The sequence below is a fragment of the Strongylocentrotus purpuratus genome, unplaced genomic scaffold, assembly GCF_000002235.5.
Source record: "Strongylocentrotus purpuratus isolate Spur 01 unplaced genomic scaffold, Spur_5.0 spur5_scaffold_12, whole genome shotgun sequence".
Lineage (NCBI taxonomy): Eukaryota > Metazoa > Echinodermata > Echinoidea > Camarodonta > Strongylocentrotidae > Strongylocentrotus > Strongylocentrotus purpuratus.
This window is the reverse complement of record NW_022145597.1, coordinates 33,090,815-33,104,809: the sequence shown is the minus strand read 5'-3', so window position 1 is coordinate 33,104,809 and position 13,995 is coordinate 33,090,815. Positions and strand designations below refer to the sequence as shown.

The 13,995-nt window shown below is 36.5% G+C and overlaps 1 protein-coding gene across 2 annotated transcripts; it reads right to left on the bottom strand.

The window, feature by feature from the left end:
* Positions 1 to 2,485: 2,485 nt before the first annotated feature.
* Positions 2,486 to 13,906, bottom strand: LOC115922797 (NF-kappa-B-activating protein-like). 2 transcript variants are annotated; one of them, XM_030982468.1, is made up of 9 exons: positions 13,809 to 13,906; positions 11,406 to 12,075; positions 10,859 to 10,939; positions 10,471 to 10,550; positions 7,173 to 7,254; positions 6,719 to 6,825; positions 5,925 to 6,000; positions 5,187 to 5,336; positions 2,486 to 2,707 (listed from the first exon to the last, which is right to left on the bottom strand). In XM_030982468.1, the coding sequence occupies exons 2-9, from the start codon at positions 12,062 to 12,064 to the stop codon at positions 2,539 to 2,541; spliced, it is 1,404 nt and encodes a 467-aa protein (XP_030838328.1). In that variant the 5' UTR covers positions 12,065 to 12,075; positions 13,809 to 13,906; the 3' UTR covers positions 2,486 to 2,538. The 2 variants fall into 2 exon arrangements, with proteins under 2 accessions (XP_030838328.1, XP_030838330.1); XM_030982470.1 differs by having other exon boundaries at positions 13,729 to 13,874.
* Positions 13,907 to 13,995: the final 89 nt, after the last annotated feature.

The following is a 13,995-nucleotide window of genomic DNA, read 5'->3' as shown; positions in this document are numbered from 1 at the left end:
TTGTCAAAGCTGGGTTCACTGTCCTTCTAATTTTCATTTACACTGTCTTGACTGATATATCAGACAATAGAAAACAGCATGTATACAAATAGCAGCCAGCCAGAGACTTGTACAATCATGTACCTCTTGATTTACAATTAAAAAGTTTTCTCCATCTGAGTTTTTTTTTCTAAAGGTAATATAGACTCATTTGTTGCAATGTCCTTTTCTCTTGCTGGAGGCAGATTCAAATCCCATTAATGTTCCTTTCTTGATAAATTGTGAATTCCAAATCACATACACTAGATTTCAATAAAACATGAAGACATTGCAGTTCTATCAGATATAAATACTGGTACATATTCAGACAGAAAAGAGGTCTATTAAAAAAAACTAAAAAACAGATACAATATGATGATAAAATAGCATTTTATGAGGATAAACAGACAAAAGGCACAGAATCCTGGTGTAATATGTCTGTATACCTGTTGCTAGACGTGAATGGGTACTCTCAACAGGACTTTACTGTATACAACTGCTACACAATTTAAAAAAAAAGGATGACATACCAACCTTTTACAGACTAAAATGTGTAAACTTACTTTAAAGGGATAGTTGAGTTTTGTTGCAGAGGGCGCTACTCAAAATATTTTTTTTTGTGAGATAATGAAAAACTGAGTATCAAATTTAAAAGAACATATAATTTAAATGAAAACAAAATCATCTTTGTTTGATAAAAATCAGCTCAGAGATGATTTCTGATATTTGTTGTGCCCCACAAATATTTGATAATTTGAACCAGCTGTTGAAAAAAAAAATAGCTCTTATACCTTTTATTCCAACCAATGCTGATGTTGGCTCTTTGTTGGCTTTTTTGTGTTGGTTATAATATGCACTACCAGCCGGCCCATGTATTGTTGTTATCAATTAATCAATTAATTAAAGGTCACCATGTTTTTTTGACATTGGAGCTGAATTGGTATGATCGTATTGGCTAAATCTCACACATTTTGGGGACTAAAATTACCTTCATAGCAATTTTAGGTCCTAAGAGAGCATTAGAAATGTCATAACAATAATAATAATAATAATATTTAATTTTTATATAGCGCTTAATACAAATGTCTCTAAGCGCTTTACAAATATACTATTACCGCGGTCATTGGATTCAGTGCTTGCCCACACACAATGTGTGCACAATCTCCACTCCCTGGGGAGCATTCCAGCCAGGGGTCACTTGACGCTCACAAGCTGTCTGACCAACAATGACGGTCGCATCCTACCGGGTACCCATTTGACACCTGGGTGGAGAGTAGCAAGTGCAGGTAAATATCTTGCCAAAGGATATTAGTGCCGTGTGAGGATTCAAACCCTCGACCTTCGCATCTCCAGTCAAGCGCCTTAAACCACTCGACCACGGCAATAACCATACACTCTGAAGGCATTTGCGGTCTAAAATAAGAACTCGACTATCCCTTTTATAACACACCCTTATTACATGTTCAGTCAATTGTGCATGGGTAGAAATAATCAGCAAAGCTCTAATGTGCACAGAAAAGTTGCAATTTACAATTGAATGTAGCAGAATTAACTTCTAAAGTACAGGAAATCATCACATCATTTACATGAACAATATGTATGCAGAAATTAAGCGTATCATTTCATTTGCTAACCATTTTATTATTTGATGCAAACATATGAAAAATGATTTTGTGAAGAGTACCAGTAGTTCTTTTATACATCATAATTTGCTAATGATCTTTTTAAAATTCTGCCAAATTCTTGTCTTTCATTTTCCATCTATTGTCATAGTGACAGCCTACAGCAAATACCATCTCAATACCTTTTAAAATCATACTAGGTCTCATTCCTCTCCTGGGTATGGAGTGGCAACTGAACATCAATACCTTTCCATTGGTGAATAGTACTGAAGCACGAGTCGAATCAAAGACATACATATCGCAAGTAACAGATAAAGACCAGTTCTGTGTGATTACATTGTCAAAGAAACCTTTGGAGCGATTGCAAAAGGTTGGTTATGCAGCACATAAAAGTTGGTGTATACTGCGAGGTTTAAGAATCACCGAAATGAAAAGATTATGGAGAAGTTTTCCTAAAGGTCATACGCACTCTACACAGAAATGAGTATATGGGACTGATTCAAACGTGAAAGTTGTGGTCCATGTGTAGCAGTTACTTGTCAGATGTCGAATATGAGTGTATTTGAAAAGCCATCCTTTTCATGGGACTCTTTTCTATGATCCTCTTCCACAAAAACATAAAGAGAATTAAAAAGTTCACATACTATTTGTTCACCTTTCTCAGAACTCAATGTTCTCTTTGAAGCCTTTCTGCACTAGTTTGGCCAGGAGGGATTAGACCTCCCTGCATGGTCACTGACAGGTAGTTATCTCATCAAATCAGCTCTTAATTAACATAAGACAAAGTGGACCATGGGGAATCACCAGGTACCGCTTAGGCATTGTTGGCTGTATAGTCCCGCTTTAAATCATCCAAGCAGTTGACTATGCCTGGTTGAGCTATACCATGTCTCTACATTTACTTAGACTTAGTCGTCTTTTTGTGCACCATATCCTTGAAGTCTGATAGGATCTTAGTCTCCCTCTTGCCGCGTTCCTCTTTGTTGAATGACAGGAGAGCCCTCTTCTCATCCGCACTGTAGATCTGGTTTTCCTTCCTCAGACGGACGGCTTCCATACGTCGATGTCTGAATAATAACACATACAGACAGGGATATATTAGAGTGATAGTGAGGAAAATTACGATATTCAAAAATAATGATGTACATAGTACCAAAGCAGTGCACAACATCATCATTTATTAAAGTCAGCATTTCACTTCTTACAAGGGTTTACTGACTTTTGCGCCAAGAAGACACTCCCTCCATCTACTACCTGTCTTGAGCATCCTCCTCATTTCGACCATACTTACTGCTTTTTTTTCTCCACCATATCTTTCCATTAAATCTTTGGTCTTCCTTTCCCTTTGATGCCATCCACTTCTCGATTCTGTAGTGCTTTCAACACTATTATCCCCCACCTTCTGATAAATAAACTCATTGATATGGAAGTCCCTCCCCAGTTAAGTCTGTGGATACAGAGTTTTTTAAGTGACAGACCACAGAGAGTCGTCTTAGGTAACGCCTTATCCTGTCCAAGAATTGTAAATACAGGGGCGCCCCAAGGCTGTGTCATCTCCCCCGCGCTCTTCTCCCTCTACACAAGTGACTGTCTATGTAATGTAGGAGAGTGCAGTATCATCAAATATGCGGATGATACTGTTATCACAGGTTATCTTTCTGAAGATGTAGACCCATACGTTAAGGTTATAGATGAGTTTGTTAAATGGTGCAATGACCACTTCCTAATACTAAACGTAACTAAAACAAAAGAGATCATAATTGATTTTCGCCGAAACCCCTTCGATCATACCCCGATTTTGATAAATGATACTCCTGTAGAACAAGTTACAGAGTACAGGTATTTAGGTACTACTATCTCAAAGTCACTTGATTGGACTAAGAACATTGTAGACATCCAAAAGAAAGCCAACCAGAGACTATACTTTATTAGGGTAATGAAAAACTTAAGAGTAGATAGTAAGTTGATAGAACTGTTCTTTAAGTCCCTAATTCAGAGTGTCCTAACCTTCAACCTAATTTGCTATTATGCAAACGCTAAAATTGCTGCCAAGAAACTACTCGAACGTCCCAGAAAGGCAGCAAAACGTATCACAGGAGCCGATCTAACATCCATAGAAGATCTGTATCAGAAAAATGCCCTTTCTAAAGTAAAACAAATAATGCATGACCCCTCGCACCCACTGAATGAGCACTTAAATTATAACAGATCTGGAATACGCCTGTGCACACCACGAACCCAACGTGCACGTTTCCGAAGATCCTTTATCCCCGACTCCATTCATCTTTTCAATTCCAAAGCAAAACGTGTTTGATTACTATGAACCTACCATGTAATGTATCAATATAAATGTATATGCCATGAATACTGCATCCAACTATTTACTAACGTTTGAGCCAGTAACTACAACTTATGTGTCATCAATAAACTTAACAATAATAACGATGCCGGTATTAATTATACTATTGAAAATGGTAATCAATAATAATAATAATAATAATAATAATAATAATAATAATAATTCATGTATTTATTATCATTTTAAGATTTAATATGGAATAATCAATGAATATTAAATAATTTAGCTTCATATTTTGTAAAATGGAATCTGATATTATCTCTACAACCACCATATATACCGTGGCTTACTCACATATTATCTCATTCTTTATGTATGCTTATCATAATGTTTATGTTTATCACTGTCCTGTAATATTTCATGTATTATTTGTATTGTAATACTCTGTAACCAGTGGAAAACAAATTTCCTGTAAAGGACAATAAATTCTTATACTTCCAAGCTCTTTTCAAAGGTTCATCATCTTCCCTTTCCAACACACAACCCATCCAGCTCAATTCCATTTTCATTACATTAAAATATCAGCTTCTCATATTACCTTTGTCTTTAGAGAAATTGCAAAATCTATCCCTTTAAACAAAGGGATACGTGTACATTGATGCAGCAGAGTGTCAGGATTTTATGTAATTCCTTTGTTTTCCTTCGTGTTTTTAAAATGTTCAGCCACAGAATGCCAGGTAGAGATATATTTAGTTGATCTGGGCCCCGTCTTATAAAGAGTTGATATCAATTGCAACTTATTTGTGATTAATATCAATGGCAACTATGTACATAGGAGATAGGAGACTGCAAACTTGCGATTGTGGAGGACTTGCGATTGATTTGGGTCAATAAGATGGGGCCCTGGGGGGTGTTTCACAAAGATCCTAAGTTGAACTTAACAATTATGGAAAGCCATATTTTTTAAAAGTTATTTTAAAAGGCATAAAATGCTGATTCAAATCATTCATATTTTCTATTATCATAGGAGGTTTCATGCTCTTGATGTGGAATTTATGAAAAGTTTAAAATACTTGAATTTTTGCTTTTGGATATATTTCAAAATAAGGCAACTAATGGCTCTCCATGATATCTAAGTCCAAGTTATAGTTAAGTTCGACTTCAAATCTTTGTGAAACACCCCTTGGTTAACATGAATTATTAAAGAATGAAAGTAAGGTTCTTGAGTAAGGATAATGAAGACTAACCTGCTACCGCTCATGACGTAGCCGACATCCTCATAGCTTGAGATCTCACAACTAGTCAGACCAATCTCACCACGGCGAGGGATTCTCTTACCATCCTGAACAAAGGCGGCCATAGCAGCACCTTCACCAGGTAGCAGGGCTTTACCAAAGCTACAGAGAGAGAGAGAGAGAGAGAGAGAGAGAGGGAAGAGAGAGAAAGAGAGAGAGAGAGAGATAGAGAGAGAGAGAGAGAGAGAGACAGAGACAGAGAGAGACAGAGAAAGAGAGAGACAGAGGGAGAGAGAAGAGGTGGGCAAAGAAAATTACTCAACATCTTGCTCAAGGCAAATAAATGCCATAAAACTCTGGTATTCAATCCTCCTCTTTGGCCATGTCTATCCAATCATTGCCCAATAATATCACGCCCCCACCACCAGCCTCCCTTGTTTAATGTCTGCTGGCACAATTCATGTTGTTGACTTAGGAAAAGCGGATACAACCTATTCATGATAACTTTATGAATCAGAGCAATATAACACTGAGCTCCTGTAGGAAATCTATAATAATAATAATAATATATAATAATAATATAAAAAATCTATTCATTCAGATGGTCATATCTCAGCCAATACTTAACATTTTCAACTGGTTTCGACATTTGCACATTATTTGTATGCTCTTTCGAAAGATGAAGAAAAAATTGAGAAATTCTAAGAACAGATTTTGATGATGTCACAGCTTGGGTACTCTATTACTTACTCCATGTAACTTGCTGCTGAGAATGAAGCGCTGGCCGGCATTGGACCGATCATCTCACTGTCTCCTTGTCTCCCTGCTACAAAACAAAATGAATAACATTCAACACACTGCCTATGGTAACTACATGTACGGGGTCCCTCTACTAATGTGAACTGCTAAACATTGTTGAAAATTGATAACAAAAACTGTGTAATTTTGTTTGAAATGTTACTTTATTATATTTCTTCTACTGTACTTACCCTCTAACATGCAAAAAATCCTGAGAAAATTCTCAAACCACAAAGCCATTTATGGATTTCTTTCAAGGTGTCAATGTGTAACCCCTTTAACAGTAAATTCTCCCAACCAGTTTTAGAATTTTCCAAACCATTTTTCCATGAAAATAATACATAAAACAGGCTTTTAATTTATTTCATCCATTCAAAGAGAAGCTCAAGTTCTGGTCATGATGAAAAAAAAATCTTAGCTTCATCATTCTTTATATGTCCGTTTGGAAGAAAATCAAAGGAGAAATGTCCCCTGGGAGGACTGGCATATTGTTCATAGGAAACACAACCACATATTTGTTCATTACAATGATATGTTGGCTATTGTAAGTAACTTACTCTTCACCTTTTGATGCGCTGATGATATTTACAATAAAACTGTAAAAGTTCTAAAACACAATGATAGGCATTGGTTACAATTATTGAAGTTACATTCATCATTTTTTCTATAATATCCACTACTGACCAACAAACAGCAATGCTTGAGCAAGATGAAAATTGAGGATTTAACACAATTTGATATCTTACTTTTGGAAACTTCGACCCACTGCTCCTCATCGTCTTCAGCTTTGTCAGAATCATCTGAATCCGAGTCATCCTCATCATCACTGGTGGCTTTCTTCTTCATCTTCTTACTGTGTATATAAATAATACATACATACATCAAATAGCTTACAGTTCTAAGTCGAACAGGTTGACTATCCGTCGTCAGGATCCTGACGATGGATAGTCAACCTGTTCGAAACGTCGAGCCATTTCCGCCACCCATCCTCTCCACGCGCTATAGTTCTCCTTAAAACTGTAAGCTAAGAAAGATAACCAACAATCTTTTTCAAGACTACACCAACAGTCCTTTTCAGGACTACACACCCTCAAGAAAGATTACCGAGAATCCTTTTCAGGACTCCTCAATCCTCCCACTCTATCACATGGTGCATCCGCAAGCCTACTGTATAATTAATTGCTTGTTCGTTAAACATACCTCTTCTTTGATTTCTTCTTCTTTTTCTTTTCCTTTGCTCTCCTCTTCCTTTTCCTTTCCTTTCTCTTTCTTCGTTTCTCCTCTGGAAAAAGAAGTAAAGAACATATCAGTAAATAGAAGGGATGCTTTCTTTACATGTTGATTGTCCCAGTCCTGGTAAAAGTAACAAGCACTGTACACAGAAAAATTTATATGGGACTACTCAAACATGTGATAAGAATGTTGTCCTCATTTTTAAGCTGTTACATGTCATATTTAGAATATGAAGGCATTTGAAGAGCCATGCTTTTCAGGAAACATTTTTTCTAATTTTTGTTGTTGTATACGATATCTAATTCTGTTAATTCATGCGTATTTAAATCTTTAGATTAATCATGTAATTCATTGTATAATTGATTGTTGTAAAGCACATAGAGAATTTATTATTATGCGCTATATAAAAATGACTTTATTATTATTATTATTTTTATGTTCTTCCACACTTGCATAATAACAATGAAAACGCTCACAAATTCTTTTTTCACCTCTCCCCAGAACTCAACCTCCTCTTTAAGATTCAGAAGTCATTTAAGTGATCACCATTTATAAACATCTATAAGTGTTATATCATGTTCCATACTTTTAGTCTGTCTCTATAAAAAAAATTCTGCTATCATCCATCATATCTGCAAGTTACCATTTCACAATGGAAACTCCTGTTAAAAACACTATTTTGATGATTTTATTTAGATTTAAATATAAAAATGTTTAGAAATACGATGCTAAAAATCAAATAATCCGTAAAATATCTAAATTTTCTGCAAAATTGACTTATAAAACATAAAATATTGAAGCCACACTTTGTGATGCAAGGCATGGCTGGCTGCTTCAGTATATCCTTAATTGTAATTTATCAGAAAAAATCTCAACAAAAGTGACTCATAACAAATATTCAGCCACTTTAACATCACTTTCTGTTATGCTGTTATCACGTTGCGGACGTTACATTTAACTGTTAACAGACATTTTCATACTTTAAATAGTTCAAATGAGGGGCAATGATAGATGTGAGAATATCAAATTTCAATTGCTATTTACATTGGTGTGTGTTTGCAAATCATGAGGTTTTCATTTTTATAGAGGTTGTTCCAAATGATGTCATATAACCAAAGATTGTATGGTCAATTTACACTATCTGGTACTGTAGGTTACAAAAATCAAAATCACCCACTTAAGCAATACCCAGTGTACATGGTCATGACATGGATATGATGCAGGTATATGAAGTTGATAAAATCAGGCAAATTAAAAAAAAATTCTAAAAAAATTATGGGAAATATGTATTTTCATCTGAAAATACATTTTAAAAAGGGCACTCAGTACATGTTACTAATCTGTGTAGAAAGGATTACTACTGCCATTATCCAAAACTGGAATAGGCATTTACGCTTAATAATGATAACAATTTATCAAGCAATTTTTTGAAATTGGCTTGCACACTACATGACACACTCATTGGTTGCATACATGTACAATTGATGAGCACAAAGGCTTCCATTATAAAACAATAATCAGTAATCAGTATCCGATTCCTATTATAGAAACTTGTACAACATAATGTTCACATAGCTGTAGATCTGCCAAATTTCCAAATGACAAAAAAATGGATTACCAATTTGTGGGGGTAATTAAAGCATGAACATGAAAATAAGGTGTAGCCTCTTCAAAATTAATCAATTCATAATTTTTTCCTTTCATTGGATGAATCACCCTCAAATGTACTAGCCTTATGTACAAATACTTTTCAAATGCTTGACCCTCTTAACAAAATGTACATGTTAATGATCATTTCATGATCCTAAAGATATAGTATCTTCTTCAAATTTATGCAAAAATATCGGGATGTACAATGAATTAGGATTCCCATATTTTTTATTACTTAAATGGCTGGGGATACTTTTGTATACTTTTATTTGTTAAAAGTATTTTTGTAATGTTTTGCTTACACAGTACATACTGTACATGTATGTGATAGTGATATTATTGAATGACACACTTAATGAATCTAGTTTAAGGCAAAGTACAAAGCAAGTCGATTAAACATCTATGTTGTTAAGTTTGTAGAAATTGATGATCTGATTGAAATGTTCACATCGTGTAACATCCGAAACAAACTATAGCATACACTGTATATTGTACACTGATGTTCATAACCTGCAAAAGAGAGTATGTTTGTAAGTGACTTTTCTAGGAGTTGTGATGACTACAATTGCTATTAGCTTCATATCTCACTTTGTTAGATCACATAAGCATTTTTAACTACACGTTCCTGAAATGAACAGTATACCTTACATAAATTGAGTAGTCGATGAAGACAAACTAGGTATATGTGCAAAACGAATTAAAAACTGCACAAGTTTTTCAATAAATGTTATAGAAATATTTTCTGCAAACAATTAATGTAACTTAGGTCAATAATACCTAAAGAAAGCAATTAACTTGAATAAAGGTATGATGTTAACAGTGTGTAACGTCCGAAACACCAGTGGTGTGACATATGAAAATTATTAGGAAATGCACTGGTTCCCCAATTTCTTTGGATGTATTTTACTTATATCATCACTTGGTATAATAAAATAAGTTTGACCTAAGAAAAAAGCATTTTACCTATTGAAATAAAAACTTGTTATTGTCAAAACCCTAATTTGGAGCTATTTTTCACTTTCAAGGGACACAAAATCTGTATTTTTCAAGATAGAAACTCAAAAGTTTGCATGAATAATCTCTGAAACATATTCTTAAAGACCAACATATTTGTTGGTGAAGTTGATAGCAAATGGGTTTTATATCACAGTTATTAGATATGCTATAGTTCACAATAAAATTGTAAAAACTCAAAGTATTCATATCTGGTGAATAAATAAGGAGATAGATTAAGGTCCAAAATTTGCATTTCTCAAAAATATGAATAGTCCTGATCCTAAAAATACATGTTTGAAGTGAGTAAACATGATTTCATTTCAGACCCTATTGTGGACACATTTGGTATATGTTAAAAAAACCAGTGCCATAAGGTTTACTTGTTGTTTCAATCTGCCGCTTTCTCTAATGAAGGTCCACGAGGAAATTGGAGAATACAGTAATAAAAACTATTAGCTACATTTATACTGCATACATATCAATCCAAGAGGATACTCAAGAGCATTCACAAAGTATTACCAATACCCTGGCTGCATCTAAGCTGCCAAAAGCTGCTGCAAGCATTAAATAAACTACTTCCAACACCTGGGTTGAGAGTGGCACGTATATAGAAACTAACCTTCGCTATCAGCTTCACTCCCGCTGCTCCCTGAACCCTCCTCCTGCTCTGCTTCCTCTTGTTCAGCTGCTGCATCAGAACTATATAAGAACAAAAGGTCCGCTAAATAGAATTTCTCTTTCTGAAAAGAATATATCTACTTGTGAATCAAAGAAAAACAATCATATTCTGGTATAGTGCATGTCACATTCGGATATAACTTTGCTATGTGCTTCCAAAGAGCTTTGAACATTATTCCTCTGAGTTTAGCTGTTGCTGCAATGAGCATGTTATCTATTATTTTGCCTCAGAGGGTTTTGCCACTGTGAAAGAAAAAAAACCTTTGTTGGCAAGAACATAGACTGTATCTACCATCTTACTTATCATTAACTTATTTGTAAATGCTTACTCGTCCTCTGGTTTCTCTGGAGATGCACCCCATACCTCAAGCATTCCCATGGCTGATATCTTCTGTCGCTCTTGCCCTCTCCTGAAAGTAAAGAATATATCCTGGTGAATGCTTTGCTTTCTAAGACACTATTTTAAATGGATATCTTACATGTACATCATCATCATCGATACACGGGAGTGAGGTAGTCCTGTACATGTAGGTCTCCCGGTCGTCTTCCAAGATATAAGTTCAATTGTCAGTTTGCGACTTAAGACGTAGTGCAGAATGTGTGGATGTCAGGTTATATGAAATTGTTACTTTAACAAGCCAGTCTTACAGTCATACAGAGAAAACACAAGATGCTTAATACTTAATAATAAATTTATGAAACATACAGACATGTAAAATATAATTCCCTCCGTTATACACCACCTGATACATAAGTTAATTTAGTTTCTTAGAGTAAAAATAGTCCAACATAATTGTCTGTAGAAAGCAAATTTGCATTTCCATAAGAAGCATTTGCCAGCACTATTAGAACATCTCTGATCTCTTACAACCTCACCTCTCAAAGAAAAGATTTAGCTGATCATTGTTGTCATCACGTCTGCGGTGGTGTCCATTCTGATGTGAAGCGTTATCAGCTTTACCCCCGTTTTGATTGATGTCGTCCCTGTACTTTGCGATTTTGGAGTTGAGATCCTTTTCAAACTGTTCTCTATCAAATCCCTTGTCGAATCTTGATTCTCGCTTCCTGCCCCCTTCACCTCTGTGTGAATCTCTTCTATCTCTGCTATTATCATTCACTGATTGTGTCCTTCGAGGTGGGGATCTGTTTCTCCCGTATGAGTTCTGTACAGGACTGTCTCTTCTGTACCTTTCCCTTGCTGGTGATCTAGCGTCTCCAGGACTGTCTCTTCTATACCTTTCCCTTGGTGGTGGTGATCTAGAGTCTCGAGAACTGTCCGAACTGTCGCTATTTGAGGATGATCTCCTTCGTTCTCTGCTACGCCTTCTTTCTCTGGACTTGGACCTAGATCTGTTTCTAGCTCTGCTGGATTTATACCTGTCTCCATTTGAACGGTCTCTTGAATCTGATCTAGACCTGCTCCTGTGGTGTCTTGACTCCTCTCGTCTCGTCTTCTTGCTAGACTTGCGGTCTGGACTGTAGCTTCTTTCTCTGCCCCTGCTGTGAGAATGGGAGTCCTTGATTCCTGGCCCCATTCTTGTAGTGACTACAAGAATGAAAATGAATTTATAGTAGGGTGTCTGATCGCGCACCCGATGTTGTGTGCTAAAATGCTTCCCATAGAGATTACACGCATCCCTATGCAGCCTACGTGCATTGCGCGACCATGCAAAAAAAGTCAATTTTTTTTTTTCAAATCGAGATTCAAACCTTTATCAGTTGTGATCCTGAAGGTGATAATCAATGAATGAGGTGTCATATGAAAGAGCAGGTGAATTCCAATATTTCCAAAGGGGCGTAGCCCCCGAAATTCTAAAAATATCTTGGTCAAAACAGCAATTTAAACATTGTGTCCTGGCTAACTCTGAGGTTTGTCACTTTTGAGATATGACGCCCCGATCGATAAGTAGTCCCAGTCCTAAGGAACAATTCTATGTGATTATATTTTCGCTAGCCCCCAGGGATCACAACTGATAACAGTTTAAAAATACCCTTCTCGCTATTTGGTGGATCAGCTAATGAGGGGGCGTGCGCTCCGCTCAGTCCAAACCATGGTTACATCGCGTAACATCTCCGCGCACGAACGAAACCCCAAATTCAAGTGACTGAAATTATGGTTGGAAATTCCCTCGATAAACCCGGAAGTGAATACACGTTATAGTCAATGGCAATATCGCGGAGACAACGTGCGTTGTCTCCGCGATATTGCCATTGACTATAACGTGCATTCACTTCCGGGTTTATTGTGCGACGAACGCCAACCATACTAGTCAATCGCACATGTCGCGGAGACAGCGTAGCTCAAGCTGCAAGTCGCGGATTGGCTTAGCAGCATGCGTACGATATGCATACGCTTGCATATCGCGCGATACAGCTGTTTGGCTAAATTTAGCAAAACAACATCACTCTGCGTGGACGTCTTTTTCGACGATTTTGACCAAAATGATATGAATATACCAGCGTGTTGGAGGGGCTGTAACTTTTGATAGAAACATCGGTGAGACTTGAAATTTGAAATGTATTATTCTGATAACATTTTTTATTCAAATATCAAACAAAAATGGTGAAAAACGATCCCAAATTGAAAATTGAAAAATCGTTCAGACACCCTATTTATAGGGGGGAAACGTGAGATCTATGATGATACAGTCTCATTTCTTTTCCAAGACAGTGTTATGTCAATATGTGTACACAATTAAAAACAGGTGAGAATCAGCACCTGTTGGGGGGGGGGGGGGGGGGGGAGGGCGCATGCATGAAATTAAAGACCCTTATGATGATCTGAGATTACAGTGGCTAACTTCACACATGCGCGCTCCAGGCCCCGCACCCCACCGTCGGTACGCTACACAGCGGTTTGCCGTGAATCTGTGACTGTGAGTGTGCACGTGAGAAAGTGCACATTATAATGTCTTTGCTTAACATGCTTAAAGGAAAAATGCTTCAAAGAAAATAAGGAAATTGACACGAAACAAGTAAGAAACATAACAAATTTTAAATCATGATCATTATTTGAACAATTGATGAAGATTTGGTCGATTTTTTGGTATGTTTTAGTAGGGTATCTCCACGCCAGAGTTACGGGTCAAAGCCCGGTGGCAAAGCGCAAATTTGGAAACTGCAATGACGCGCGACAGCTCTAAAATCACACGTCGTCAGAGAGCGCTTTCATACTAAATTGTTTAAAAATAAAACTTACCAAACTGTTTTTCAATTACTTATAAACATGTTCTACTGATATTCAGTATGATGATAAAAGTAAAGAAGCAGCAAACTCACTGCGTAGATCCTATTATGTTATTGATTCGTCTTGATCACTCTCGCCTATCGTAACCTCGATCTTATGGAACGAACCGGAAGTAAATAAACAAAATGGTACGAATTCGGTTCAAGGTTCACGGTGACACGGCCGGATTGCAAATAAGACCCTTTCGGTTAATTGATCAGTTCGGATAGATGTTGTGTT

Bases quoted from the DNA above. Each gene is read 5' to 3' on its own strand.
- LOC115922797 (XM_030982468.1), bottom strand. From the start codon at position 12,064: ATGGGGCCAGGAATCAAGGACTCCCATTCTCACAGCAGGGGCAGAGAA. The intron at 10,940-11,405 runs GTGAGGTTGTAA...CTTTACTTTCAG, and splicing joins CTAAATCTTTTCTTTGAGAG to GAGAGGGCAAGAGCGACAGA. The intron at 10,551-10,858 runs GTAAGCATTTAC...GTTCTTATATAG, and splicing joins CCAGAGAAACCAGAGGACGA to TTCTGATGCAGCAGCTGAAC.